Genomic DNA, 26,602 nt, shown 5'->3' with positions numbered 1-26,602 from the left:
TTTTTTTTTCTTATTTTCCCATGCTTTTAAACCTGTGTAAAATTACATTATACGGAATTGGATATATTATGCGGGATGAAATGCGTAATATTAAACCCTAATTTGCAGAATATTATATTTAAAATGAATCAATATAGTCTAAATATAAGTCGTACAAAGAATATAAATAATGTAATAAAATTACCAATGTTCGAAAATTTTGTTGTATAGCTCTGTTTGGTAATCAGCAGATTGATATTAGCAGAAGCAGATTGGTCAAGTAGATTATAAATGACAGATTGGATTAACAAGTTTGACAAGTATATTTCAATTAGCAGATTTAGTAGAAGTGTTTGGTAATTAGCAGATTCTGGTTAATATATTGTTGTATCTATGTGTAGATTGTTGACGGATTCATATTTCACAATCTACTAATGTGAATATGCTGGGTAGAGCAGCATATTTGAAAATAGTAGATTGAGCTCCAATCTACTCTTTCAATATGTCATTTACCAAACACTCAAAATAGTAGATTGGTGAGTCAAACATGCTAAAAGCCTTGAATATGCCGAAAATTTCTCAATCCGTCGTTTACCAAACACACCCGTATTAGATATTGTATTAGAAGTACACTTAATGTTGTCACAAAATCTATGAACAATTTTAACGCTATAAATAAGGATATTTTATTTTAAAAAAAATAACGAAAAAAATAAAATGGGATTAAATTCGAATATAATTATCGAAAACGAGTTAACATAGACTTGATTTTTAAAGTCACTAACTCAACCAATAATTTATTGGGTAAATAAATCTTATTGAGTCGTGTTTAACATATAATCAGCAAAAAAGTTTATGAACTTATCTAATTCATAAAACCTTCATTGTCATTTCGTGCTTCGTAAAGGAGGTTTTTAGAGTAGTTTGTGCTTGTGAAGAATAATTTGTAATGCTTCTCATAAAGGAGGGAGACACGATGTTAATGGGTGAGAATGAAAGTTAAAAGAGAGTTGTTTCGTAAGGAAGAAAGTTAATTGAGAGTTAATAAAGGAGGTCATGATGCAGTACAGGTATAAAATTTAAGGGTACACCGTAGAATATAAAAAATGTAGGGGCACAACATAAAAAACTCGAAAATTAAGGATACAATGCAAAAATGTAGGGCCTTATACTCCTTCCTATTCAGCCTAATGTTCCCCTTTCTCTAACATATGTGAGAGTATTATAATGAAGGGGGAACTTTAGGCTGAATAGGAGGGACTAGGGAGTACTATTTATTTCACGTCTCTCTTTAGATTAAAAGAAAAATAAAAGAAACGTAAAGAGTTTACCTAATCAAATACAGTAGACGATAATTGAGAAATACCAAACTAAAATTCATTCACTAAAACTGTGGAGTACTCCGTGGCGAGTTTACAGAACAACTGAACAAGTGATTGCGTGAGAAACTATCCCACAAACAAGTGAGATTTTGTCCTGGAACTAATTGGGTTTATGTAACAAGTGAGACAGACAAGCTCATGAGTAAATGAGATTTTATCCTAAAATCAATTGGTGATACAAGATGTTGCCCCTTAGCTTATAATCATGTCCGCTCACTATTAATCCGCCAATAACAAACCATCGCACCATGCACACATAGGAGATTAGGAATAGACGCTGAATAGAGCTCAACAAAAACGTATCAACTTGAAACAAGAGCTTAAACCATACAAGTAGTACGAAAATATGGGCTGGGTAACATCTCAATCGTCGATTTGTGGCCCACAGAAGAAATTCCAAACTGTTGAAGGCATCATAGGAAACCTTCACGGCTTCACATAGTACAGCTTGGGAATTGGGATTATATACGGAGCAATATAGTACCGCTACGTTTTTTATGCGAAATTGATATTGACATCACAATAAGCATCAGACCGTTTTGCTTGTGGCCGTCAAAACCTTGTGACCTCATTACTTATAGAATACGAGTATAGTACTAATTAGAGATTTAGAGATGGCCAATGCACAAGCTTTAATTGGCGTCCAAAATGCTACTAAAAAAATGGACAAATGGTTTAAGGTTAAATGTAATGATTGTGCATACGAGTATAACAGAAATTATAAAATAAGACCATCTTATAGAGTGAGACGGTTATTTTATTAGTTAAATACTCACTATCAATAACATAAATTATAAATAAAGGGCTTTTTTGTATATAAAAACCCGTTTTAGACTATAAGATGGTGATTTACGATGATTATCATGAATGTCATGACCCGAGAGCATTGGTAATTACAAAAACAGCTGATCTAATTGCTTCAGACAGGCTATTTTGGTCTGAAGCAATAAGAATGTGACCATTAATGAAAAACAAGTTACCTTAAGCCGATGTACCACTTGGCTGTAATATTATGGTTATATTTAACCATAAAATGATCACATATGTCCGTCTGAAGCTTCAGACGAAAAGTGGTCATTTAAAACATGAATTTGCGTCATATGGTGCGATAGAGTAAAGGTGATCCTAGAACGGTCAAACTCTCCTCTTTAGTACATGTCGTTAGGATCCAACTGGTCCTTTTCTTTTGCATAATACTTGTACAGATAAGGTGAGATCTCTGATCATAAGTTCATAACTATCACTTGACTTCTTCCTTTATCTCTATTATTCTCTCCAAAAGTAAGATTCTAATCAAATACACAAATTCTATTTGTGCAAAACATTAGCATACACACAAAAAAAACAAAAAAATCATAGTTCGAAGATGTACCTTAAAAATTAATCCTAAACATATTTTGCTCTTGTTTTAACCAATTTCTAGTCGGGTACTCGGGCTGTGTTAGAAGAAATAAGGGCCTAGGTTCATTAACTTATAGAAATTAATCCTAAACATATTTATGATATATATAAAAAAAAATCTATTTTACGATCTAAAGTGAAGTGTCAAATTCTTGCGTAGGTATTCGTTTTAGAGTTAAAACAAGCCAAAGTTTTAGTTAATGAGATAGTATTTGGCACATTTTAGTTATAAAACGGATATCTATTTCTTAAGAAAGATTAACCGGTAGACTAGTTAACGCTCCCATTATGATGGATCTCAAATAATATTTGTCGAAGTGGTGGCTTTAGGTAGAGCCGCAGAGGAGCTACGTGGTGGGAACGAGGAAAGGTTAATTATATAGGGATAGTGGTGGCCCCCGCTGCCGTTTGAAAAATTCGAAGTTAAAATTTTCTCGCTTTTTCAAGGTCCTCTTATAAATTTCCCCTTTCATCCCCGCTGAAAATTTTCACCCCCGCTGACTTCAAATCCTGACTCCACTACTGTATAGGGAGTCGAACATTTAACCATTTATGTTTCAATATTCAACAATAGGGGCGAGACTATGTGCATGGATGAATTGCTACACTAAAATCCAAAAACATCTTGAGAAAATGAAAATTTTGCTACACCATTAATTAGGAGAAAAATGATTGTACATCAGATGTACTATCTCACACTTAATAAATTTTTGAGTTTTTGTATATTTTTTTCGAGTTCTATAGAGTTTATAAATTATATTTTAATTTTATGACGCCAAAAATCAAATTTTTCTGAGTTTATATGTTAATTTTTTTGAGTTATAATGTAATTTTTTTAGATTAATATTTAATTAAATGAACTCAAAAACTTTATAATAAAACTCAAAATTTTTAAATCTATAAAATACTATTAAAAGCCTAAACTAAAATGGCTCATAAAGTCCACGTCAACAAAGCCACGTGTGATTGTAAAATGCCACATCTTCTTAATGCAATGTCAGGTTTGATTTGCAAATGACACGCTTGAATAAAAATTGCCAGCATTACTCCACGGCCACGCAAGCTTATGCTATAGAAAAAAATAACAAATAACAGAAAACAGAGGAAGACTAATCAAATTCATTAACTTTAAGTCTTTAATGAAAATTCCGTTTGAGTCCAGATGCATTCCAATGTGAAATTTCAAACAACATACATTAACCATTAGGCTACCATGCTAAGCATTGGTTTGAGTATTAAATAATACCCGTCAATTTGCCATGAGAAAAATCGGGTATTTTCAATTCTGAAGTTCAGTATATATATCTAAGTTATTGGCTTCAATTGTTTTTATAGGTATGATGATATTTGCCTCTATTCCCTCTTTGGATTGTGGTATTCCTTTGGATGGTTAAATTAATTTCTTGTGACTGTTTTTCTGTCATATTTTTCAAGGATTGCATGATTTGCATCAGTTGCTTATGCCATTGTTTGTTTTAGTTATTTTCTGTCAGGTTCATTCCGACTCTAATGAATGATTACTATGATGAAGATTCATTCCGGTCCAGCCAAATAACAATAATAAATAAATAAATAAATAAATGGGGGAGTAGCAATGTAGCAATTTGACTAGGAGTCCGGGATTGCACACTTATAAGAAAGGTTAAGTTGTCCTCTTGAACTTTTACTACGTACTTTTCCTTGTGTTACTGCGTCTTACCTTCTTAGAACTATAAACTATATTAGTGTTATAGTGTTTCCTTCAATATTGTTGTCACGTTGGGAGGAAACTACGAACAGTGCATTCTCACACATTCTTTTGTTTTTTTTTTTCCGAACAATAGGTCTTGCTTAAGAACGGATCCAAATACTAGCACATGGTGATAATTGGGGCAAAAGTTTTGGCATTTCCTACGTAACTTATCATGCCGCCATTTAGTATGTATTCCATCCATCTTAAGATTTAAGACGGATACTGAGCATGAGTTGATACGGTTATCTTTATTTTTTTCTCGCGGAAATTGTGTTGCTTGTCATTGACTCATTGGTCACTATACTGGTGGAACTTTTTTTCTCGGGTGAGCAACAAGCCAAACATGGTGGTTTCCCTATAGTATTTTAAGAATACCAAGAGTACGTAACGTTTTTGGGCATTCGGACTAACCCCAGCAATTTCTGTTTGATTACATGATCTTCAATGTTATTCTTCAACCGAGTTTTCAATTTATCAATGCTTTTATTTCCTGAAAATATAATTTTTCTGGTCTTAATTTTTACACGACAATTCATCAATTTATTTATTATTTATGTTTCGTCCAATGACTGTTGACACGTCCTCATCCATGTCAAATTAAAATAACTCTCTCTCACATGTGTTTCAATATAAATAGCTTATGAGAGAGAAGCCAAAATAATTAAAAGATTAGATGTGACGATACGATATGTTTAGTTTTAGCAATTTTAGTAACATACACATCATCTTTACAATACCTATTGATTATGGCATGTTGCTTGGATGTTGATCAATTAGTTGAGTTACTCAAGAATTTGTTGAAGGTTTTTGAAGGTTTTCACATGGGTGTCATGAATTACTAAACTCATTGAAGGTATTTTTTTAAAATCACATGCTATTAATATATTAATCAAAATAACAACTAAAGAACAATATATAATTTAAATTATAAACCAAAGTTGTCAAAGAAATAAAGCATTAACTAACTAACTTTTATGCATTTCAAGACTATATCTTTTTAAATGGATCAACTAATTGCTCGAACAAATATTAACAATGCGGTAAAAATAACAAAATTAAAACAGATAAACCCGTGAATTTTTAAAACTCAAAAACTTTATCTTAATGCTCAAAAACTATATCATATGATGTAATATATCAGATGTATAATCCACGTACTGATTAATTAGCCATTTATTGCTTATTTATGACATTATCTCTCTCCTTTAATCCTTTTATTCGCAAGTTCTATGTTGTAGCAAGTAAGAGCATCTCCAATGGTAAGCTAATTGGTACTAGCTTACCTTTGCCACATCATTTTTTTGAGCTACAACAATTTCAAGTTACAAATTACTCCAATGGTGAAACTAATATACTACTAGAGTACTAGCTTAATTAGACCCACTTACCACACTCTTCTACTTATTTATTCAATTCTTAATTTCTAAACATAAAATTAAAACTTTATAAATGAAAGTACTACTTTATTATTGGCTATGCTTTTCTTGTGGGTCCATTTAAGCAAGTAGCTACATGGAACTACTAGCTCAAAATTATTTGAGCAAAGCTAATCTACATGGACTAGTCCAATAGTTGAGCTACTAGCTTACAATTTCTTAAAATTGCAAGCAAGTCTTTTTACTCAACCATTGAAAATGCTCTTTAGTGCATTTAATTCTTAATTACTTCCCTTAATCCTTGCTTTTTCAACCCGTTATCATTCAACATGTATTTATTAACACAATTTTGCTCGTCCCTGTTTAACAATCTTGCTCCTTTGTCTCGGTTATTTATTTACTTTTGGTTTAATACAAAAATCAAGAAAAGAGGAGGGCACCATTTAGGGTGATTGTCGGTGGATAACAAGCGGACCTTAATGGATGTATATGATCAAATTACGCATAAAAAAACCTTCCAAATATAAATAGGTAAACAAATGAATGACACCTAACATGAAATAGGTAAACAAATCATCTAGACGAACGAGTGAGGAGTATCAAACTAAGAAAACAAAATAATTTTTATGCCTATGTTATTTCGAGACTTTACTTAACTACTGTCCTATTCTACATGATTCTTTTAACACTTCACCTTAGAGTGTTTAGACTACAAAATACAAAACTTCACACAGAAGAACCATATCCGACACTTCGAAACGTAGGAGACATAAGTCACATAACACCGTTATCAGTCCGTCTCATTGAAGACGAACACTATCCGTCACAAGCTGAAGACGGATAGTGGCCCTCTCACAAAATGCAAATGGGAGGGCAGGTGGGTATCCACTTGTACTATCCGTTACAAGCTGAAGACGGATACTATCCGTCTTCAATGGGGATTTCTGCACCGTTACATACTTATTAAGTAGTGCACCAACGAACTATGGAGAGAGTAAATGATGTAGCTACTGCGCTACACACTGCCTACACTACACCATGCATACAACATATATACATGCGGAAACGTTTTTCCTAAACCAGCAAAATTTGTAAACACAACCCATTGTATATGTCTCTGTTTCTTTCCTTTCTTGTCTTCACAATCTTTAAAACATGTACTTTACAATTTTACCAAATCAAAATGTTCAGACCAAATCAATCTTGACAGATGATAAATACACTGATTTCTCCATTTTTTCATCAAAATGTTGTGCTATTTAAACCCCAACTAACACAAATTTGCAACTACCTACCACATTTTCCACAACTTTCTAAAAGGTTTCTTACTTCTACTTTCTTGTAACAACTGCATTTTTTTCATTAATTAATTATTAGTTTACTTACTATTTGTATGCATAATGTTAAATTAAAGAGATTGAGTTTATGTTTAATGAACAGGTAAGGAAGATGGTGAATCTCAACTCGTCTTCATCTCTTGGTTGTTTATCCGACGAACCCAATCCGTCTTTCATTCAGCCTTTTTTAGAACACATGAGTTCCAACAAACTGGTATGTTGCATTCTTGAATTGGTCATACACTTCAAATTCAAGCTCAATTTTTTGTGTTTTTTCATTTTAGTTGATGACTCCGAAATTGGGCTCCACCCGGTGCGCTAACTCGTTTTATGTAAAGGTTTAATTCTAGCCTTGGTGATTGACTCGATATACACCCATTTGCACCCGACAATATTGTAGGAGGGATCGGGTGGGTTGAGGGTTCGGGTTTGGGGGTTATTTGGGCATATTTGGGGCTAGGTTTGCGAATATTGTTAGCGAGGAGGGCAGTGGACTGGTCAAGCAGGGTGTGGGGAGATACTGCAGTCTGCAGAGGTGCACATAAGGTACCAAAGTCGCGGGGGTAGGGAAAGTTAGTCTCAACAAATTTTATATGACGAGAGGGGTAACTGTTGCGAGTGACGGGTCCTAGGCAATAGAAAGTACTTTGAGTGGGAGGGTACCCGGTGAAGATGCAAGGCTTAGAGGAATTTATGGTTGGTATAGGGTCGAAGCCATGGGTAACATTGGCACCCAAACCGTAGGAATTTAGAATAATTAGGTTGGTATAGGGTCGAAGCCATGGGTAACAATATGCCTATGACGACATCCTATGTACCTGTAATGCTCTAGGGCACGAGGGAGATGGGATATCCCATTGTCAGCGAAGGTGGGTGATAGCTCAATACATTCCTGCCATTCTCGGAAAAAACTTGTATATTAAGAAGTTTGAAAGAATTTCAGCTAAAGTTGAATAACAAGCAAGTAAAAATGGTTTTGGCATTCCAAATTGTTTTGGATAAAACCTTATGTACTTGGTTAAGTGATCGACAAAAATAATTACCTGAAGTTAGCTATTACTGAGTAGTCAAATTACCCTTAACTGGTAGGCCATTTGTACGTTGCAACGGTTTGTGACGAATGCTTAAGAGTATATGCAGTATGCTTAAGATAAACCAGTAAATGCTGCATATACCAAATATATTAACAGATACAGTATATGCAGTAGTATCCATAAAGTAACTGAGAAATGCTTCTTATTTTCGCTCTGTTGCCTTTCATCATGTAACTTGAAATAAATGCAGCGCATACCGACAGCATTCAACCACAACTTCAATGGAAATGTACCAAGAAAGATCTCACTGAAAAGTACGTCTGGAATCGTGTGGCAAGCTAAACTCCAGATTGTTGACGGGTACATATACATAACAAAAGGCTGGGAACTATATGTAAAAGACCACTCGCTAACCGATGGAGACTTTCTGATATTTCATTATCTTCAGAATGCTACTTTCCTAGTGATGATTTTTGGCACAGATGGTGAAATCAAGAACGAACCTGTACCCATGAAATCGGGTAAATCAGGTGAAGGATTCAAAGCCAAATTACTGTTTAAATTTCTCTTGATATTTCTTTTGCTTAATTAAATAAAAGATGCAATGTATTGCAGGAACAACGAAATTTGGTCGAACAACGACTAGGATCGATTTCAAATTTAAGATGACTTTCAACAAGAAGAACTTTGTGGTAATTAACAAAATGCTTAATTTTTATTAAATTGAATTTTTTGTGGAATCTACTTTCGAGAAGAAGGCTAACTAATAAAAAGCGGTTTACTTATACAGACTATTCCGCGGTGTATAATCAAGACATGTGAACCTAAGCTACCACAAGACATAATCTTAAGGAACGGCAAGGGACGTGGGCTAAAGACACAGCTTCACAGAATAAAAGACCAGAGGGTAATTATGGGATACTTCAATGTGTCCGAGTTTGTAGAACTGGGCAACGCGAAGACAGGGAACGAGATTCAATTCAGTCTCAGTTGTAAACACGGGAACAAGATTGAAAGCATGACAATGACGAACTTATCTCAATCTAAGAAGCTCGGAAGAGGCTATTGATCACACTTCATGTCTTTATAGTACTATCAGTAGTAGTTGCAGAAGAACGGAGTAACTGATGCTTATGTTTTATGTTTTATGTCGAACAAATTAGTACTATTAGTAGTAGTTGCAGAAGAACGGAGTAAGAATCGTAAACCCTTGGAACAATTTTATGACAAGTTTCTGAACTTCTCTGGTTATGTCATTAGATCTTCATAAGAACTCCTTAGTTGAACTAGGAAGCTAATTTTGATGCTTCATCTTATTTATGCAACAGTTAGTAGTTTAAAAAATGACTTGAAAATAGTTGGTTTTAATGGACAAATATATCTTACACAGACTCAAGTGTCGGACATGACGCGGTGTTTTGTGGTATATGGTTATTTTGTACAATATTTTCAATTTCTTGGTTTAAAATGAATTGTCAAAGTGTCAGATTGAGTCGTGTGTAAGTTTTGAATACGTGACACACACCCAATGTAAAGTCGGACGACTTGGTTTTGTTCGGTAGATAGCCCCAATCTAATACCGTAAGTATAACTGTCTTAAGGTCTTATTTTAGGATTTGTACTCGATGTTTTCACAAATGGGTTTAAAAAAAAAAAAAAAAAAAAAAAAAAAAGTGTTTTATTCTAATAAAATCTTGCTCTTTTGGATTTAATATCATCTCATTTCAGTTCATTTAACTCTATTTAGTTCAGTTCAAATTCATTCAATTCAGCTTCATCCCTATATACTAAAAGATTAACACATTTAAAATATTCCCGCTCAAAATTCCCGCCCATGTATGTTAAAGAATACTGAAAAATTGCGCTCAATGTTATATTCTGACTAATTCTTATTTTCTAAATATACTCTAGCCAAATCTTTTCTAAATATACCCACATTTAATTAGCTCCACTAATTAGCTACACTAATTGGAAAATATATACCCTAAATACATATATACTGAAATCTTTACTTAATTAGATTATCTCGCAAATTCCTTACCTTTTTTTTTTGAGTAAAACCTTCTTAATCCTCTATTTAGTAAATGAATAGGCAACCTCACAAATTTTCCCTCCAAAAAGCATCTTTCTAAATAAGGTAACTAATAACACTCATGTATACATTAACTAAGGTAACTAATAATCATAATAAATTTATTTCATTAACATATTATCTTTTCATTAAAATTAATCTTTTCATCAAATTATATTTTTTTGACTAAACTCTAATCTATAATCTTTTAATTAACATATTTTAATAAAAAAATTGTATCAAACTATGATTTATTAAATATTTAACTGATTCTATTATTTGAAAATGATTTGACTCATATACTATGTATTAAACAAAATTAAACCGTTTTAATTACTTTCGAGACAAAAAAAAATGAGTAAATTTATAAATTGGAATCCTTAACTTTGCATTATAAAAAAGATATTATTTACAAAAATACATTTCAACATGCTACTCAATTCTTTTAATTAATTTTCAGTTTCAACTTTTTATTTCTCAACACAAAATGCAATGATGAGAAAAATGAACAACTAATGAGATACCACTATCATATATCTAATTTAGTAAAAATAAAAAATAAAAAAATTATAGGCCGTGTATTTAATGCATGGGGTCTAACTAATTAAGTAATACTATAAAAATAAAAATTCTATAAATACCGCGCATTTATTGCGCGGGATCTAAACTAGCAGTAAGAGGATTATACATCTGATGTATTACCTCCAATTCTATAGTTTCTGAGCATTATAATAAAGTTTTTGAGTTTTGTTTTAAAGTTTCTGAGTTTCAATATGAAGTTTCTGAGCTTATTCACTTAAACATTAAGCTCTAAAAAATTACAATAAACTCAAAAACATTACATATAAGTTTAGTTACATTTGAGTTTTGACGGAAAAAATATTAAAATCTAACTTATAAACTTTATTATGCTCAAAAAAATACACATATGTTCAAAAATAAATAAAGTTTGAGGTAATAAGCTCAAAGAAAATACATATATGCTCAAAAAACAAAAAAGTTGGATGCAGAGACGAAGCTCAGCCCTGGCCGGATGGGCCACGGCCCGGGTGAACTTTTCAAGCATAAGTATAATAAATGGCAGTAATTATAGCAATAATCTGTTGTGGCACAGTGGTAAATACCTCCCTAAAGAATTGAGACCTCTCTAAAGTTGCGTGTTCGACTCCTTGTAACGCGACTTTTTAGATATTATTTTTATTTTTCTATTTTTATAGTTTTCTTATTTAGCGTCGAATATACTCAACGCCTCGACGAATTGAACTATTATATTTTAAATGTCAACTAGGATTTCTTTCTATAACTAAGTAAGGGAACCATTTTTATCATCATGAATGGTCCTAATTTAGTAAACAATTTTACCATTACTGCAATAGTGATTGTTTCGTGTCTTTCGTCTCACCTTAGTTTATAATAGTACCGTCTTAAAATAGTTTTATTATCATTTATACTTTAGATTTGTCTCACCGATTTACGCTTTATTATGGAGTAAGTCTGTTTAAAAAACCAATGTATAATTTAATAATTCCGTGAAAATACATATTAATTTGTATGTTTCGTAAGTTATCTAATCAAAAATTCCTTGTATATAAGAAGTCGAAATCGGCCCAGGTCTTAATTTCACTCTAGCTTCGTCCCTGGTTGGATGTAGTACATCCGATGTATGTTCCTTTTTCTCCTAAACTAGTAATATAGTAATTCCAAACTGCTTACCTTCTCAATTTCTACCATAAATACATATATACGAATATTGTTTTTATTGGTATTCTTTACAAGGCTAATACGCGTTTTAATTACATTTTACATCTAACTTAAATGTATTATTAATGTCATAAATTATTCTTAATAGTAACTTAAAGTATAATAAAATAATATTTTTATAGTTTATATGGCAAAAATAACTTTCTTTTTTACCTCTTACTAATATTATATTAGTACATTATAACATTAAATTAGAATTATAATTACGTTATGCAAATAATTTTATTGAGACTGCCTCTTTATAAATAAAAAAAATACCGTGCTGTAGCACGAGATCTACACTATTAAATTCAATGAAGCTAAATTCTTTTCACCAAAAGAGGATAAAAGCGTCAAATTCACGTAATCACACATTCGTGTCGATGACGATTGAGGAAAGTCCTTACTAAAATCCGTCCACAAAAAACCTATCGATTGGGAATAAATGAATAAGAACTTTGAATCATAGTACAGAAAACAATGGGCTTGGTAATATCACAATCATGGCCCAGAAAACAAATAAATTCCAAAATATTAAAAGGGATCCAAGAAAACCTTCACATAGTATAGCTTGAGATTTTATTCTACGTACTCAATACTGCTATGATTTTTATGCCAAATTGATTTTGACATCACAACTACGCATATTGTACGGAAAAAAAAGGTATTCAAATCATCCGTATAATAATACATTAATTATAGGCAGGTGGTCGTCAATGCATATTTGTGATGCTTTAATTAGGGGAAAACATGCTAACAATTTTAGTTAAGATTAAATGTACTTAATTTGTAGGTAAAATAAAACACAAATTATAAATAAGACCGTCATTAAATAAACATTCATATATTACCGTTACAATGAACGTTTATACTCCCTCCATTCAACTCTACTTTACATGTTTGCTTTATCACGTTCACCAACGCGATTTTTACGCGGTAAATATCTTCAGCTACGTATTTGCAAAAATTATAAAAGTTAGATATTTTTAATGTATTCTTAAAGACGAATCAAATAAGATCCCACATGAATATATTTTAACTTATGTATCGAGAGAAAATTGAATTTGAATGTCCGCTTGTGAATAGTGTGCAAAATAGAAACCTGCAAAATGGAGTTGAATGGAGGGAGTATACGACAATATGATGAGATTTGAACTTAGATCATGAGTAATACTTCTTGTGATTTTACCAACCGAACTAGCTAACATTTGCATAAATATTTATATACATGAAAAACACACATTCTTGTTTACCTCCATTATAAACAAGACTAATTTACATAAAAAAAATCGTCTCACGCTATAAAACGCCTTGACCGGATCCAAAAATTGACCCGCAGGCTCTCCTCTTGTGCAGTGTCGTTGAGATCCAACTGCTTTTTTACTTTTGGCAGACATACAGATGAGATGAGATCTCTGATCATAAGTCATAACTATCACTTGGCAGTTGGCATCTTCTTTTATCTCCTGTTATCTTTACAAAAGTATGATTCTGTTCAAATAACACAAATTCGGTGAACAAAAACGCTAACATAGACAACAAACATTCTCATACTATCTACTCGTACTATGATTTGGCTAAAATATTACTCCCTTCCATCCCGGTTAATAGTTGTACTTTGGTTTTAGCACAAAGATCAAGAAAAAAGAAGGGGGTCAATTACTACATAACAAGTGGAACAAATTAAGTGTAAATGTTCAAATTGCTCATCAAATTCATTCTCAAAATAGAAAGGACAACAATTAACTGAGACATCTCAAAATGAAAAGGGACAACAAATGACCGGGAGTCCGGGACAGACGGAGTACTCCTTAAACAATTTATGACACTCCCAAGTAATTCTATTTCGCCTCGTGTCTGTTCATCTGTTATATAAAACTGTCTTACACAAGACTAATTATTTTACGTGAAAATGTGAAATCCTTGTATTAGACAATGAGCATGTTTATCCTCGATTTAGGAAAATTATTTTTGCTTTTAAAAATTTTTTTTTTTTAATAAGCTCTTCTTGATAAAACTGTTGCTGTTTAGCCTCACATTTTTTTTTAAAATGACTTCTCAACAAGACTTTTACAACTTGGATTTCGATTTGTAGAAAATGAAAAAATATGAATTAATAAGTATTAATTTTATTTATTTTAACATATTTATAACATACAATTTGTCATTTCTGCATTAAAAATCTTTAAAATAAAAGTAAAAACTAGAAGCTAATTGGTGCTTTTACTTCTAGCTCTCAAAATTGACTGTTGGACTTAAAAAAAAGTTATTTTAAGTTCTTCAAAATTGATTATTTGGCGTAACTTGTGTTTATTATTGGGAAAAGCACTCCTAAAGGCTAAAAATCGGGCCAAACAGCACCAATATTAATTGATTTTTGACCCGGCATATAATTTCTTATCGTTAAAGAAGATAGTTAAGCGTTTTATAATTTTATTTTTCTGTCACCTATTCTAAATTAAAGTTCACGTAAATACTCCTAAAATTCCATTATTATTCTCTGTAAATGCAAGAGTGGAAATATCAAAAGGCATTATTAAGCAAGTTGGCAGAAAACATTCTCCTCAAAAAGGGAAGACTTTAGAGAGAGTAGAGAACATATTCGAGGCCGCAAATCGCAATGCTCTTTTAATCCCAAGAAAACTCACTTGTACACAAATATAAGAACCTAGACATCATTTTTTAATGTTACGGATCCAAGAATTTAAAAGTTTATTGATAAATACGGCATTGTCGGCATACATTATCAAAGCAAATCCATATGATGTACATTCTCATATAGTCGAAAAATTATCCTACTTCCTCTCTCTTAATGAATAATTTACGTTTACTTTATTTTATGAGGAGATAATAAAGCAAACGTAAATTATTGACTGAAACAGAAAGAGTATTAAATATCACATAATAGAGCTGTAGAATTCATGTAAAATTGTTATTGGAGTACATCGTATAATACTCTCACGTGTTGTTGTAAATATCGACCCTCTAAACAGCTGAAATTATTTCGTACTTACATTGTTATACATCCGGAGTAGTATTTTGTAACGATAGTAGTTAAAGTTGACCAGATAAAATCAAAAGCATAAGTACGAGTAATAATTTAAGTGAAATGCATACTCCAAGCGTATGCATTTCACTTAAACTGTCCTATGTTAATACGTAGAAAAGTTAGAGAAGTTATTTAGGATTTTAGGATAATTAGGAATTAATCTATGTTAAAATAGGGGATTAATATGCATCATAGCCAAGGTCCACCATTAGTTACTGACCGTAATCCATGTTATGAGGAATCTTCACTGCACTAGTCGTGGTCTAATTAGGGTACGTAAGCATGGTCCACTTAATTAATGTCCAGATAATCCGACCGAATGCTGGATTTAATGCTACCATTAACTCTATTAATTACACTACTAATTACTTGACCGTACAAACCGAGTTGCTTTATGGGTTGTCATCAACTTATGATCATTATGAAAAATTCCGAGTTACTCTGAATGTACCATGTTATCGTATACCCAATACCCTAATTAACGAGAAAACTTATTTTTTTTTTTACATAGGTTATATATATGCTTGTTTAGTTGTTTTGTTATGGAATATTGTACCTTTAATTCTTTTATTTTGAGCTGAGCCGAATTGAATTTAATGGAGTTGAACTACTGAACTGAACTGAACTGAACTGAACTCAACTCAATAGAGCTGAGCCTTAACTGAACTTAATGGAGCTAACCTGCTGAATTGAACTGAACTTAATGGAGTTGAGTTGCTGAATGGAACTGAACTTAAAGGAGCTGAACTGGACTGATTAAGTTCAGCTTAACTTCATTTAGTTCAGTTTAGCTCATCTCTTCACAAATTAACTCTTGCTTCAATTCGGTTCAGTTCAACTCTGCTCCATTAAGTTCAGTTCAGCTCGTTATGCTTTTTTCAACCAAAAAAAAAAAAACAGGGGTTAAAGTTAATCTGTTGAGGGATAAACTGAACTGAAAAAAGCTGAACTGGACTGAACTGAAATTAGGTTAAAAAAAAATGACTTTAGACCTTTAATTGAAGTATAAGATGATGTGATACACTAGATGAACATAACATTTTTTTTTATAATTTGAATTAACATTTTATGATAAAGTTTCTTTTTGTAGGGGCCAACACCCACCAACATGTGATAACTCTTATGATACAAATGGGTACCAACCGGAAAATGTCGTGCGTAAGATCTTGATAATCACATGGATTGGTCTTACTTGGATTGTTAACATTTAATTTGGTTGAGTGGTTATGGTATGGTACTCATCATCGACTTGATTAGATTTATTGAGATTGATATCGGACGGGTGCCAAATGTCAATGTCCCAATCTATGGCTTATGGAAGATATCTAATTAGACTCCATAGAATTGACTCGAATGACCCGATAAGACCAAGGAGTTGTAATTGTCCCAAATTAGCAAAATCGAAGTTACCCAACTCGAGCTGAGTTCAAATCAAAAAAATCCAAATACATTATGATAAACCTGAAATGATGTTAATCTAAGTGAGTAAGTGACTCAAAATTAATCACAATCCATGTCAAAAGAAAGGACTAAATTGTCTCAGATTATTATAAATGATTAATTTTATAACACGCTTTTTGTAAGTCTTCAAAAGAATTTCATTTATCCATTTACTAGAAAAAAACATGAGTCAGAGTTAATCCGTATGAAACAGAGACCACCTCTAAAGTATTTTGACCAAAGTGATCAGAAGCAAAAATGACCTAGTAACGTCACATACGAAACAGACCTAAAGCTCGAAATAACTCAACCATATTTAAAATTCATACATACTCGAAATTACTCTATTCCATTCATACATACATACATACATACATACCAAAGTTGGCTGGTTTGAGTGGTAAGGGCTCTCATCTCTTAAACAAGTGGTCAGGGGTTCGATTCCTGACTCTTGCGAATGAAAAAAGCCAAACTTGGGAGGGGTCAACCTATTAAATTGCCTTCAGTATCCCGAAGGAGATTGCCCCAACTGTCGGTAGGGATACTCCTGGTTAACACCAAAAAAAACATACATACATACATACTCTATGAATGACCTATTATAAATACAATAGTTTTATCTGGAAATAGAGTAGTTAAAAAGCACAAATAAGATTATACATTATTAATCTTCAAAGATATGAAGCACAAATAAGATTATACATTATTAATCTTCAAAGATATGGATGAAGATTAGAATGAATGGAAAGAGAGAGATAGAGAGAATAGAATCAGAGAAATAGAAATTGTAATTTCATTAAATCAACTTATGATTTGTTATTACATGTTGAATGTATATATATGGAAAGATGTAACAACTTTCCTTAACTAATCATTGGTTGTAACTAACTTATAACAACCTAACTAACTTAATAACTAATTCTATATCTCATATCCCCCCTTAAGCTTGACGAGGAGGAGGGATAGTAAGGCCAAGCTTGACAGAGAGATTATAATGATCCAAAGCTCCTAAAGGCTTGGTCATAATGTCAGCTATTTGTTGCTTGCTTGAAACATGTTTGGTTACTAGGAATCCCTCTTGTTGCTTATCTCGGACAAAATGGCAATCTACATTGAGGTGCTTTGTTCGTTCGTGAAAGACAGGATTCAAGGCTAAATGCTCTGCAGACTTGTTGTCACAATGCAAGATAATAGGTCCTTCAACAGATACTCTCAAGTCTTGTAAAATGCCTGCTGCCCAAACCATTTCTGCTTTTGTGTATGACATACTTCTGTATTCTGCTTCTGTAGAACTTGTGCTTACTGTACGTTGTTTCTTGGTCTTCCAAGAGACTAAAGAACTCCCCAAAAATAAGCAATAACCACTTAATGATCTGCAGCTAAAAGCACAAGTAGCCCAGTCTGCATCTGAATAGGCTTGCAATTGAGTAGAACCAGCAGTAGAGTAAAAAAGACCAGTGTTGATAGTTCCTCTTAGGTATCTTAGAACATGATGTGCAGCCTGTAAGTGAGGTGCCCTAGGTTGACTCAAGAACTGGCTCAAGTGTTGGACACTGAAGGAAATATCAGGCCTGGTCATATTTAGGTATAACAATCTCCCAACCAGACGCCTGTACTGCTCTGGTTCTGTCAGCAGATCTCCCCGATCTATGGACAGTTTCAGTCCTTTCTGCATTGGGAAAGGGACTGACTTGGCATCTTCAAAGCCTGTGTCCTTCAATATGTCTAGGATATACTTCCTTTGGTTTAGAAGAAGACCTCTTTCATTTCTAGCAACTTCTAAACCCAAAAAATATCTGATAGGACCCAAGTCTTTAATTGTAAACTTGGCATGTAACTGATTCTTTAGCTGATGAATGTCTTCTAGATCATCACCAGTTAGTAAAACATCATCAACATAAACTAGTGCAACCAAAAATTTGTTGGTACCAGAATCAAACTTAGTAAATAATGAATAATCATGCTTTGATTGAACAAAGCCTTCATTTATTAAAAATTTTGTCAATTCTAAGTTCCACTGCCTACTAGCTTGTTTTAGGCCATACAATGACCTTTTTAGTCGACAAACCTGACCCTTAGATGCCTTTGTATAGCCTGGTGGAGGTTTCATGTATACCTCTTCATCCAAGAAACCATGTAAAAAGGCATTGTTGATGTCTAGTTGGTGTATAGGCCAGTTTCTCTTAGCAGCAAGGGCAAGAAGCATTCTTACTGTTGCAAATTTGGCAACAGGAGAAAAAGTATGCTTATAATCAATATCCTGAACTTGGGTGTAAATCTTCAAGCTTCCGCACAATCATCTACATCTTTCTTTCTTTTTCACATTCAACCATTCAATTCTTCAAGTTTTTCTTTCTTCTATCACAACATGCCTGAAAATCAAGAAAATTCTCAGAATTCCCTCTACTCTCCTTTAGATGACCCTCTCTTCTTATCGCCCAATGATCAACCAAATCTCCAGCTGACTGCTTATCTCTTTGATGGTTCTAACTTCCATCAATGGCAGCGAGATATTGTTCAGGCTCTTGTATCCAAGAATAAGGTGGGATTCATTACTGGGGAGTGCTGTATTCCTGAGAAGACTGACAAAAAGTTCAATCAGTGGATTCGTTGTGATCTATTGGTTTTAAGGTGGATTCTCAATTCTGTTTCTCAAACTTTGAGGGAAACCTTGCAATATTCCAGTTCTTCTAAATCCTTGTGGTATGAGATTGTTGAACGTTTTGGTCAATTGAACATTCTTGAGCTTTATGATCTGAAGAAAACTCTCAGCAACCTGGTTCAGGAGAATCTTTCTCTCATGGAATACTACAGCAAAATTAGGTCTATTTGGGAAGGTATTGATAATATGGATCCTATGCCCAGTTGTACCTGTGGAGCTATGTCTAACTGTTCTTGTCAACTGCTTAAGAGACTTCTTGATCGTGAGACACAAGCCAAGCTGATCCAGTTGCTGATGGGTCTCAATTCTGGTTATGAGCAAGTGCAGACAACTCTTCTTTCTATGGAACCACTTCCTCCAATTAACCGTGCACTAGGAATGCTGCAGAAAATTGAAAAGCAGAAGATCATTAACGATCATGCTTCTGAGCATCAAGTGGAAACTGCTGCTTACAGTTCTAAAAGAAGAATGCCAGAAAATCCCATTGATTCTGCTCCTGCTAAAAAGCCTAAAGATGGAGAGTTTTGCACTCATTGTAATAAAGGGGGGCATGACATCACAGATTGCCACAGACTGAAGACCTGCACTTTTTGTAAAATTAAGGGTCACATTCAAGAACGGTGTTACAAATACAAAGCTTTCTTGGCTAGGCAGAACAAGGGTAAGGGGAAGCATCACTCAACAAATTCTGCTAACAATGCTTGTGCCTCTTTCACTGAACAAGATGATGAGTATGTTGATGTAACTCCTATTGATGACTCTGCTGCTTTGGTTCCTGCTGTGAGGTATCCCTCTGATCCAGGACCTTCTGATATGGTTCAAAATATCATAGATACTGTGATGACTAGAGTTTTTAAGGTGATTTCTGATCAGGCTCATCCTGATGTCACCCCTCTGCAGTCTTCTGTGCATTTTGCAGGTATGGCTAATTCTTCTACATCTTTTAATTCTGTTGCCAACAATTTTGATTGGATAATTGATACGGGGGCTACAGACCATATGACATCCAATCTTGCTTTGTTAAGTAATGTCAAGGTTTTAGCTAAACCTGTTTATGTGTCTCTACCTGATGGGACTGTTAAAGTGGTCCATAAATCAGGTACAACAAGATTAAATGATCAAATTACATTGATTAATGTATTACTTATGCCTGATTTTAATCAGAAGTTGTTATCAGTTGGTAAATTAATAACAACAACTGGTTTAACTGCCATATTTCTGCAAAATGAATGCCTTTTCCAGGTCCCTACAAATAGACAAGTGGTGGCTAAGGCTAAAAGATATGGTGATCTTTACAAGCTCAAAATGGCTGAGAATAAAGTTCCTTTGAATTGTTCCTTAGCAAACTGTAACTCTTTGGTTAATCAAACCTCTGATGTATCTTCAAATGTTAAGGATTTAGCTAATAAAAATGTAATTTTGTTTCATCAAAGATTAGGACATTCTTCTGTGGATAAGCTCTATCATGTACATGTACCTAATATGAATAAAATCAAGGATTTCTTTTGTGAATCTTGTATCCTGGCAAAACATCATGTTCAAGTTTTTCCTAGAAGTAAATCATATGCTGCTAATTGTTTTGATCTTGTACATATGGATGTCTGGGGACCATATAGGGTTCCTACATTGTCAGGTGCTAGATCCTTTCTCACTGTACTTGATGATCACTCCAGGAATACTTGGTTATTTTTGATTCATAATAAGACACAAATACCTGGTTTAATTAAAGGATTTGTTAAGTATGTTTCCACTCAGTATAATGCAACTGTCAAAGTGATAAGATCTGATAATGGTACTGAATTTTTCCAAGATCAGTGTAAGGATTTTTTCAAAACTGAGGGTATTATACATCAAAGAAGCATTGTAGGAAGGCCTCAACAGAATGGTAGAGTAGAAAGGAAACATAGACACTTACTGGACACTGCTAGGGCTTTAAGACTGCATTCTAATTTACCTCTTAAATTCTGGGGGGATTGTCTTCTTACTGCCACTTATTTGATTAACAAGATGCCTAGCTCTGATACCATATTAATCTTCAAAGATATGGATGAAGATTAGAATGAATGGAAAGAGAGAGATAGAGAGAATAGAATCAGAGAAATAGAAATTGTAATTTCATTAAATCAACTTATGATTTGTTATTACATGTTGAATGTATATATATGGAAAGATGTAACAACTTTCCTTAACTAATCATTGGTTGTAACTAACTTATAACAACCTAACTAACTTAATAACTAATTCTATATCTCATATACATCAAGATGTATATGAGTATGTTACAACCAATGGAAACCTAATTGAGCTTGTATGCAATCTTTTCGAGTTTTTAAAATTTTTGAGTTATATTTTAATTTTTTAGGTGTCAAAATTAAAATCTAATTGATTTTATATGTATTATTTTTGAATTTCATTATAATATATTGAGTTTAAACTTTATATAAAGGCACTCATGTTTTTTCCAATAGAGCTCATAAAATGTATATTTACGCTTAAATCCTTTATTATAAATTTCCAAATCTTTACTACTAGTTGTATATAACTGGGTATATAGTCTATTAATTAGTTAAAAAATACAGTATAAAATATAATTTACAGCGGCGTCTAATACCCCGGGCGAACACGGGCCTCCAGTTTTGGCCACCGAATTTATAAGCTTTACAAATAAAATTCAATATAACCTCGACGTATAGTACACTTATACATTCATATTTGGGGCCTTATTTTTTTTTGTAGTGTATCAGACCTCCATTTACTTTAAAACGTCTCATAATTTATGTTAAATTGTTAATTAGTAAGTGGTGTCTAAAGGGGTAGCGTGTTTTGATAGTAAAGAAAAAGAAGGATGATAGTGGGTTAGTGTGTGTATTAGTCTTTTCGAAAGAATGCAGGCCAAAATCGCATATATATCTCAAAATGGGGCGCCAAAGTTGGACGAATCACACACTATGGTCAAAAGTTAACGAAAAAATTGATATCTAAGCAGAAATTGGGGGTAAGTAATGACATTTGAAATCTTAATTTTTCAATGTGAACATCGTTCCTTGAAATCCAAGTAATTTATGGGTCATTTATTCATATAGGTCATTTTATTCTTGGCCGCCTTTTAAGTGTTTAGACACGTAGTACTCTAAATGCATGGCAAATTGGCAATATATAAATGATACCTTTGTTTTATACTTCTAGGAGGATCCAAATTAATACAACGAACAAAGTTTCATGTTTGAAGGAGTTAGATTATTTATCATAAGAGATAAAATAATACTAACTAGATTTTGTGCCCGTGCGTTGCACGGTTTCTAAATAATGTTTTATTTTTAATTGAAGTGGTAGAATATGTAAGTTCTTGAATGTGAGAACAGTAAAATTTGCTATCGTAGAGTAATTAATGACTTTGAAAATAAGTGTAGTCGAAGTTGTGAATTAATTTCAGTTATTCTTTCTAATTTCAATTAGTCTTTTGTATGATTGTGTTATATACTTTATATACCCGTATTATACTGGTCTTCATTGGCATATTATGAAATCTTTATTGTCATCTTAGATATGTATGATCGTATTTGTCAGTATGTGGCTTTAATTGTGACGATGTTTTGTCTTAACTAAACACATACAAGCAGGATATCATTCCCATTGAAATACCCAAAGTTTTACCAAAATTCTTTTTGTTTTTGGTCTCGGTTTCTAAGGGCAATACCATCTCAATCCCTTCAAAGGCATAAGTGCAAACCCCAACACAATAAAACAACATATTCCAACCTTGAAATGCTTCAACAACTGGCTTATTTCGTGTTATAACAACAAATATCTTTTCGCCATGACAACACCCATAGCACCAATCATGTAAATATCAAAAAGATACTCAAAGGTGCTAAATGGGTCAGTGTTGGGATTGAATTAAGCCCCAAAGTAACTACTTTTGACATAAATAAAAAACGATAGCTTATGGAATAATACACAAACTCTCTACCATGTCTGAATATTTTTCATAAAAACATTAGATAGAATCTTGAAAAATTGATTAGAAAGAACAATGTTTTCTTTTCATTAGTTAAATTTATTATACGTATGAAACCAACTACGAAGCCGTATAGTTACCATCTTATTGTTACGGTTGCAATGATTGGATTCCCGTCTTCCTGATGGTTAAATGGTATCTATATATTCCATATGCATTATTTTGTATCGTTACGCAGTTGATTGCCTAAATTTCGAGCACGAACTCTATGAAAACTTGCTAGGAGTATATGTACATATATGAATGTTAATAGTATACGTTCGTATTGTTGAAGAAGGTGCAACACTCGTATTCTTGTATAATGTATTCAAATGAATAGCCTTGATTTTTCTTTTCTTTGTTATAGGTTATGCTTTAGATTGTCTAAACTCTTATTGCAATAATGAACTCACCATGCCACTTATGACTTACCTACATCCAATTCAAAGAATAAAAGTGAATGTCCAAATTTTGAATCAAGATAAAAATAAACGATGAACCAACTCGATCAAAGTACGAAGTTTTATTAATCTCTGTTAGTTTGAATGCTGTACATGTTCACGCGGTACATGCTCACGTTTTCCTTGCATGAAAAAAAAATCTACTCCGTAATCCGTATTACTTTGTATATCTTCAATTCTTGTGCATATTATAATTTTATTTCATAGCTTCGTTTACCTCAGTAAGGGTAAAGGAGTAACAATGAGACTGTTTCCGAAAAATCATAGAAAAATATAATACAAAATTAGATCTCCTAATATATTGATATATTAAGCGTAAAAAAAAGTTAACACGATCCAGCACAACAAAGATTTAATTTATGGGGTTAGGGACATCGAAAGGTTAATAGGCGGACGTTCATAGCATGGTTTATATACACTATTTATATGAAGATCAGGGAAGCAAAATAATAAAAGGAAACTGAAGTCTCGTTTCTTCTCATGATTGTCTCAAGGCTGGGAGTGTAACTTATGAAACCTCTTTATGAACAAAGACAATGATCTTTTGAGGTATAGATATTGTGCCCAGGGACATTTGGGAGGATATTATTGATGCGTTGTTTGTGTATCCATGTCATGTGAATGTTTATTAGGTGGGAACTGTGAAGAAAAAAGTATCTGCCGGCAAGGGATTCAGCTATATATCATGATTCACACCGGGAGCTGATGAGGCTTCCTATTGATCAGTCACATCCGACAGAAACATCCAATCAATATGGGCAACACAACGATGATTTAATATCTTCTGAATCCGATAGACAATTGCTTCTGATAAAGTATATTTTAAATTCTAATCAATTTAACTTATATAGAAATAGAGAGTATGAAAGGCAATAGAATAAATCGTTTTGTGTTTGTGCATCCACTACTTGTTGTTGTTGTTGTGCAAAAGCAACAGATGAGATGGCTAGAATAGCCAGGACTACCATCATCGTCTTCATCTTTTTCGGGTTTTCGGGTTTTGAGGTTTGTGAGTTGCTGGTGTTTCTGAACTCGGTTGGAATTGAATGTTGAGGTTTGGAGGTGAGTATTTGGACGAAGGATTAGAGGGGTTTATATAGTTATGTTAATAGAGTTGGTCTTCTAATCATCCTCTTCATATATATTATTATTTATATATTATTATTTTAATTAAAGTGTTTTAAAAAACTTGGAGTCTCTAGAATTGCCTGAAAAAAGCCTCTTTTATATATATATATTGATTGATTATAATGTAAAACAGTTTTATGAAATTTAATTTTGTATGTCAATTAGCTACAAAATTAGTAGTTGAACTAGGGAATTAGTAGGATCACTCGGCCCCTCACCCGTTACTACTTGCTAGAATTAAACTTTCAAAATTTTTAATTAAAATTTTTGAACTTATATTATCTTCACTTTACCTAATTTTATTACCAAAAATTACATTTGGGAACCGTTGGAATATATATACCATGTTTATAGTGTTCCAAGTGTTTTTTTTTCTTAATCAACAATTCATATATGAGACAAAGATGCAATATACCATGTTTATAGTAACGCCTTATAAATAGTTTTATTTCAATAATAGAGCGATTGTGATTTGTCAAAAGTGCGTTTGTGTACCCAAAATAAGGAGATTTTTCAAGGTAATTATTTGTGAAACAATTCATATATTTTTACATGTGTCTCACATGCAAAAGAGATGAGAGAGTTTATCATTTAATAAGACTCCGGGTATTTTTTTATTGCTAGTTGGTTTTATAGTGGAACCTATTTTGACCTATGAAGTGGATTCTTTATCCTCCATTTAGGTGTGAGTGTGTGACACAAACCCGTTACATTGATTTTAGAATAGAACCTGCATATGTTTATGTAATAGACTTACTCTCATCAATTTGGGTGTGGCCCATCCTCGTTGAATGATTTAACGTGAAAATTAGAGCCCATGGCTGAAGACATGAGTATGCTGATTGAAATTGAGTCGTTGTTTGTCAGTTATATGAGACTGTACGTTTTTTTCTTCCATTTGGGGGGTGGTCCAGTCCCGCTGCATGAATTTAAGCACTAGCAAACTAATTTGATTCGAAGGATGTGATCGATCTAAATAGCTTGATTCAAGACTCAACGAAAAATATATCTAGTATTTTCAAAACTCAAATTGAAACTATCAAATCAAGTTCTCATAAGTATTGGATGGTTCATTTTCCTCTCACGAGATAATACACCCCTCTATTCCGGTAAATTATTATATCTATTTCATTTTTTAGGTGTATTAAACAATTGTTATCTATTTTTATTTTTGTTAAGTTTACACAAGTGGATCTTAGAGAGTTTAGTTGTGGGATAAGTGAATAGGTGAGAGAAGTCTTTTATTTATCATTATTTTCTTTTATTTTTGTCATTTTCCTTGTCTTTTTATCAAAACAAATACTCGTGGTGGATAATAAATAATTGGGTTGGAAAAAAAATACTTCTCTTTTCTTCTCTTTCATTTTTGCTTTATTTTTCGATATAAGACATGGATTGCTGTTGGGAGAGAAAATGGATCCATGTACAAGTTTCGAACTAAGATGAAGTATTTGACGTAATTGACCCAATCATCTCTACCAAGTCTAGCGTTGGTACCACTAGAAGTAGTAGGGAGCATGAAAATGGGTCGTAAAGTAAACGTAGAATGGAATAATATCAAGCTGGGAAGTATCAAGTATGTATGACAAGTGGCCCTCCACTCCACTATTCCACATTTTGTCAACGAATTAGTTGTGCCTTCTTTAATCATCTTGCGAGCATTGACGGATTGTCATGGTCACGATGACAATGAATTAGTTTTCGGGTCGGATTTTATACATCCATGTTAAATATCCATTCAATTCAAATTAAATCGAAATAAATTTAATATTTAAAATATAAAAAAAAAAAACTAAAACAAATTTTCATTTAC

At 32.9% G+C, this 26,602-nt stretch overlaps 2 protein-coding genes across 2 annotated transcripts; both read left to right on the top strand.

The window, feature by feature from the left end:
- The first annotated feature begins 6,873 nt into the window (after positions 1-6,873).
- LOC141643765 (uncharacterized) lies at positions 6,874-9,528 on the top strand. Its single transcript, XM_074453061.1, has 5 exons — positions 6,874-7,190; positions 7,311-7,421; positions 8,492-8,771; positions 8,857-8,933; positions 9,032-9,528. Exons 2-5 carry the CDS (start codon positions 7,320-7,322, stop codon positions 9,308-9,310), a joined length of 738 nt encoding a protein of 245 aa, XP_074309162.1. The 5' UTR covers positions 6,874-7,190; positions 7,311-7,319; the 3' UTR covers positions 9,311-9,528.
- Positions 9,529-18,909: 9,381 nt separating this feature from the next.
- On the top strand, positions 18,910-21,261 carry LOC141641789 (uncharacterized). Its single transcript, XM_074450437.1, has one exon. It carries the CDS (start codon positions 18,910-18,912, stop codon positions 21,259-21,261), a length of 2,352 nt encoding a protein of 783 aa, XP_074306538.1.
- Positions 21,262-26,602: the final 5,341 nt, after the last annotated feature.

Source organism: Silene latifolia, chromosome 2 (genome assembly GCF_048544455.1).
Source record: "Silene latifolia isolate original U9 population chromosome 2, ASM4854445v1, whole genome shotgun sequence".
Lineage (NCBI taxonomy): Eukaryota > Viridiplantae > Streptophyta > Magnoliopsida > Caryophyllales > Caryophyllaceae > Silene > Silene latifolia.
This window is presented reverse-complemented; position numbering and strand designations above follow the sequence as displayed.

Bases quoted from the DNA above. Each gene is read 5' to 3' on its own strand.
- LOC141643765 (XM_074453061.1), top strand. From the start codon at position 7,320: ATGGTGAATCTCAACTCGTCTTCATCTCTTGGTTGTTTATCCGACGAA. The intron at 7,422-8,491 runs GTATGTTGCATT...AAATAAATGCAG, and splicing joins ACATGAGTTCCAACAAACTG to CGCATACCGACAGCATTCAA. The intron at 8,934-9,031 runs GTAATTAACAAA...TTACTTATACAG, and splicing joins TCAACAAGAAGAACTTTGTG to ACTATTCCGCGGTGTATAAT.
- LOC141641789 (XM_074450437.1), top strand. From the start codon at position 18,910: ATGCCTGAAAATCAAGAAAATTCTCAGAATTCCCTCTACTCTCCTTTA.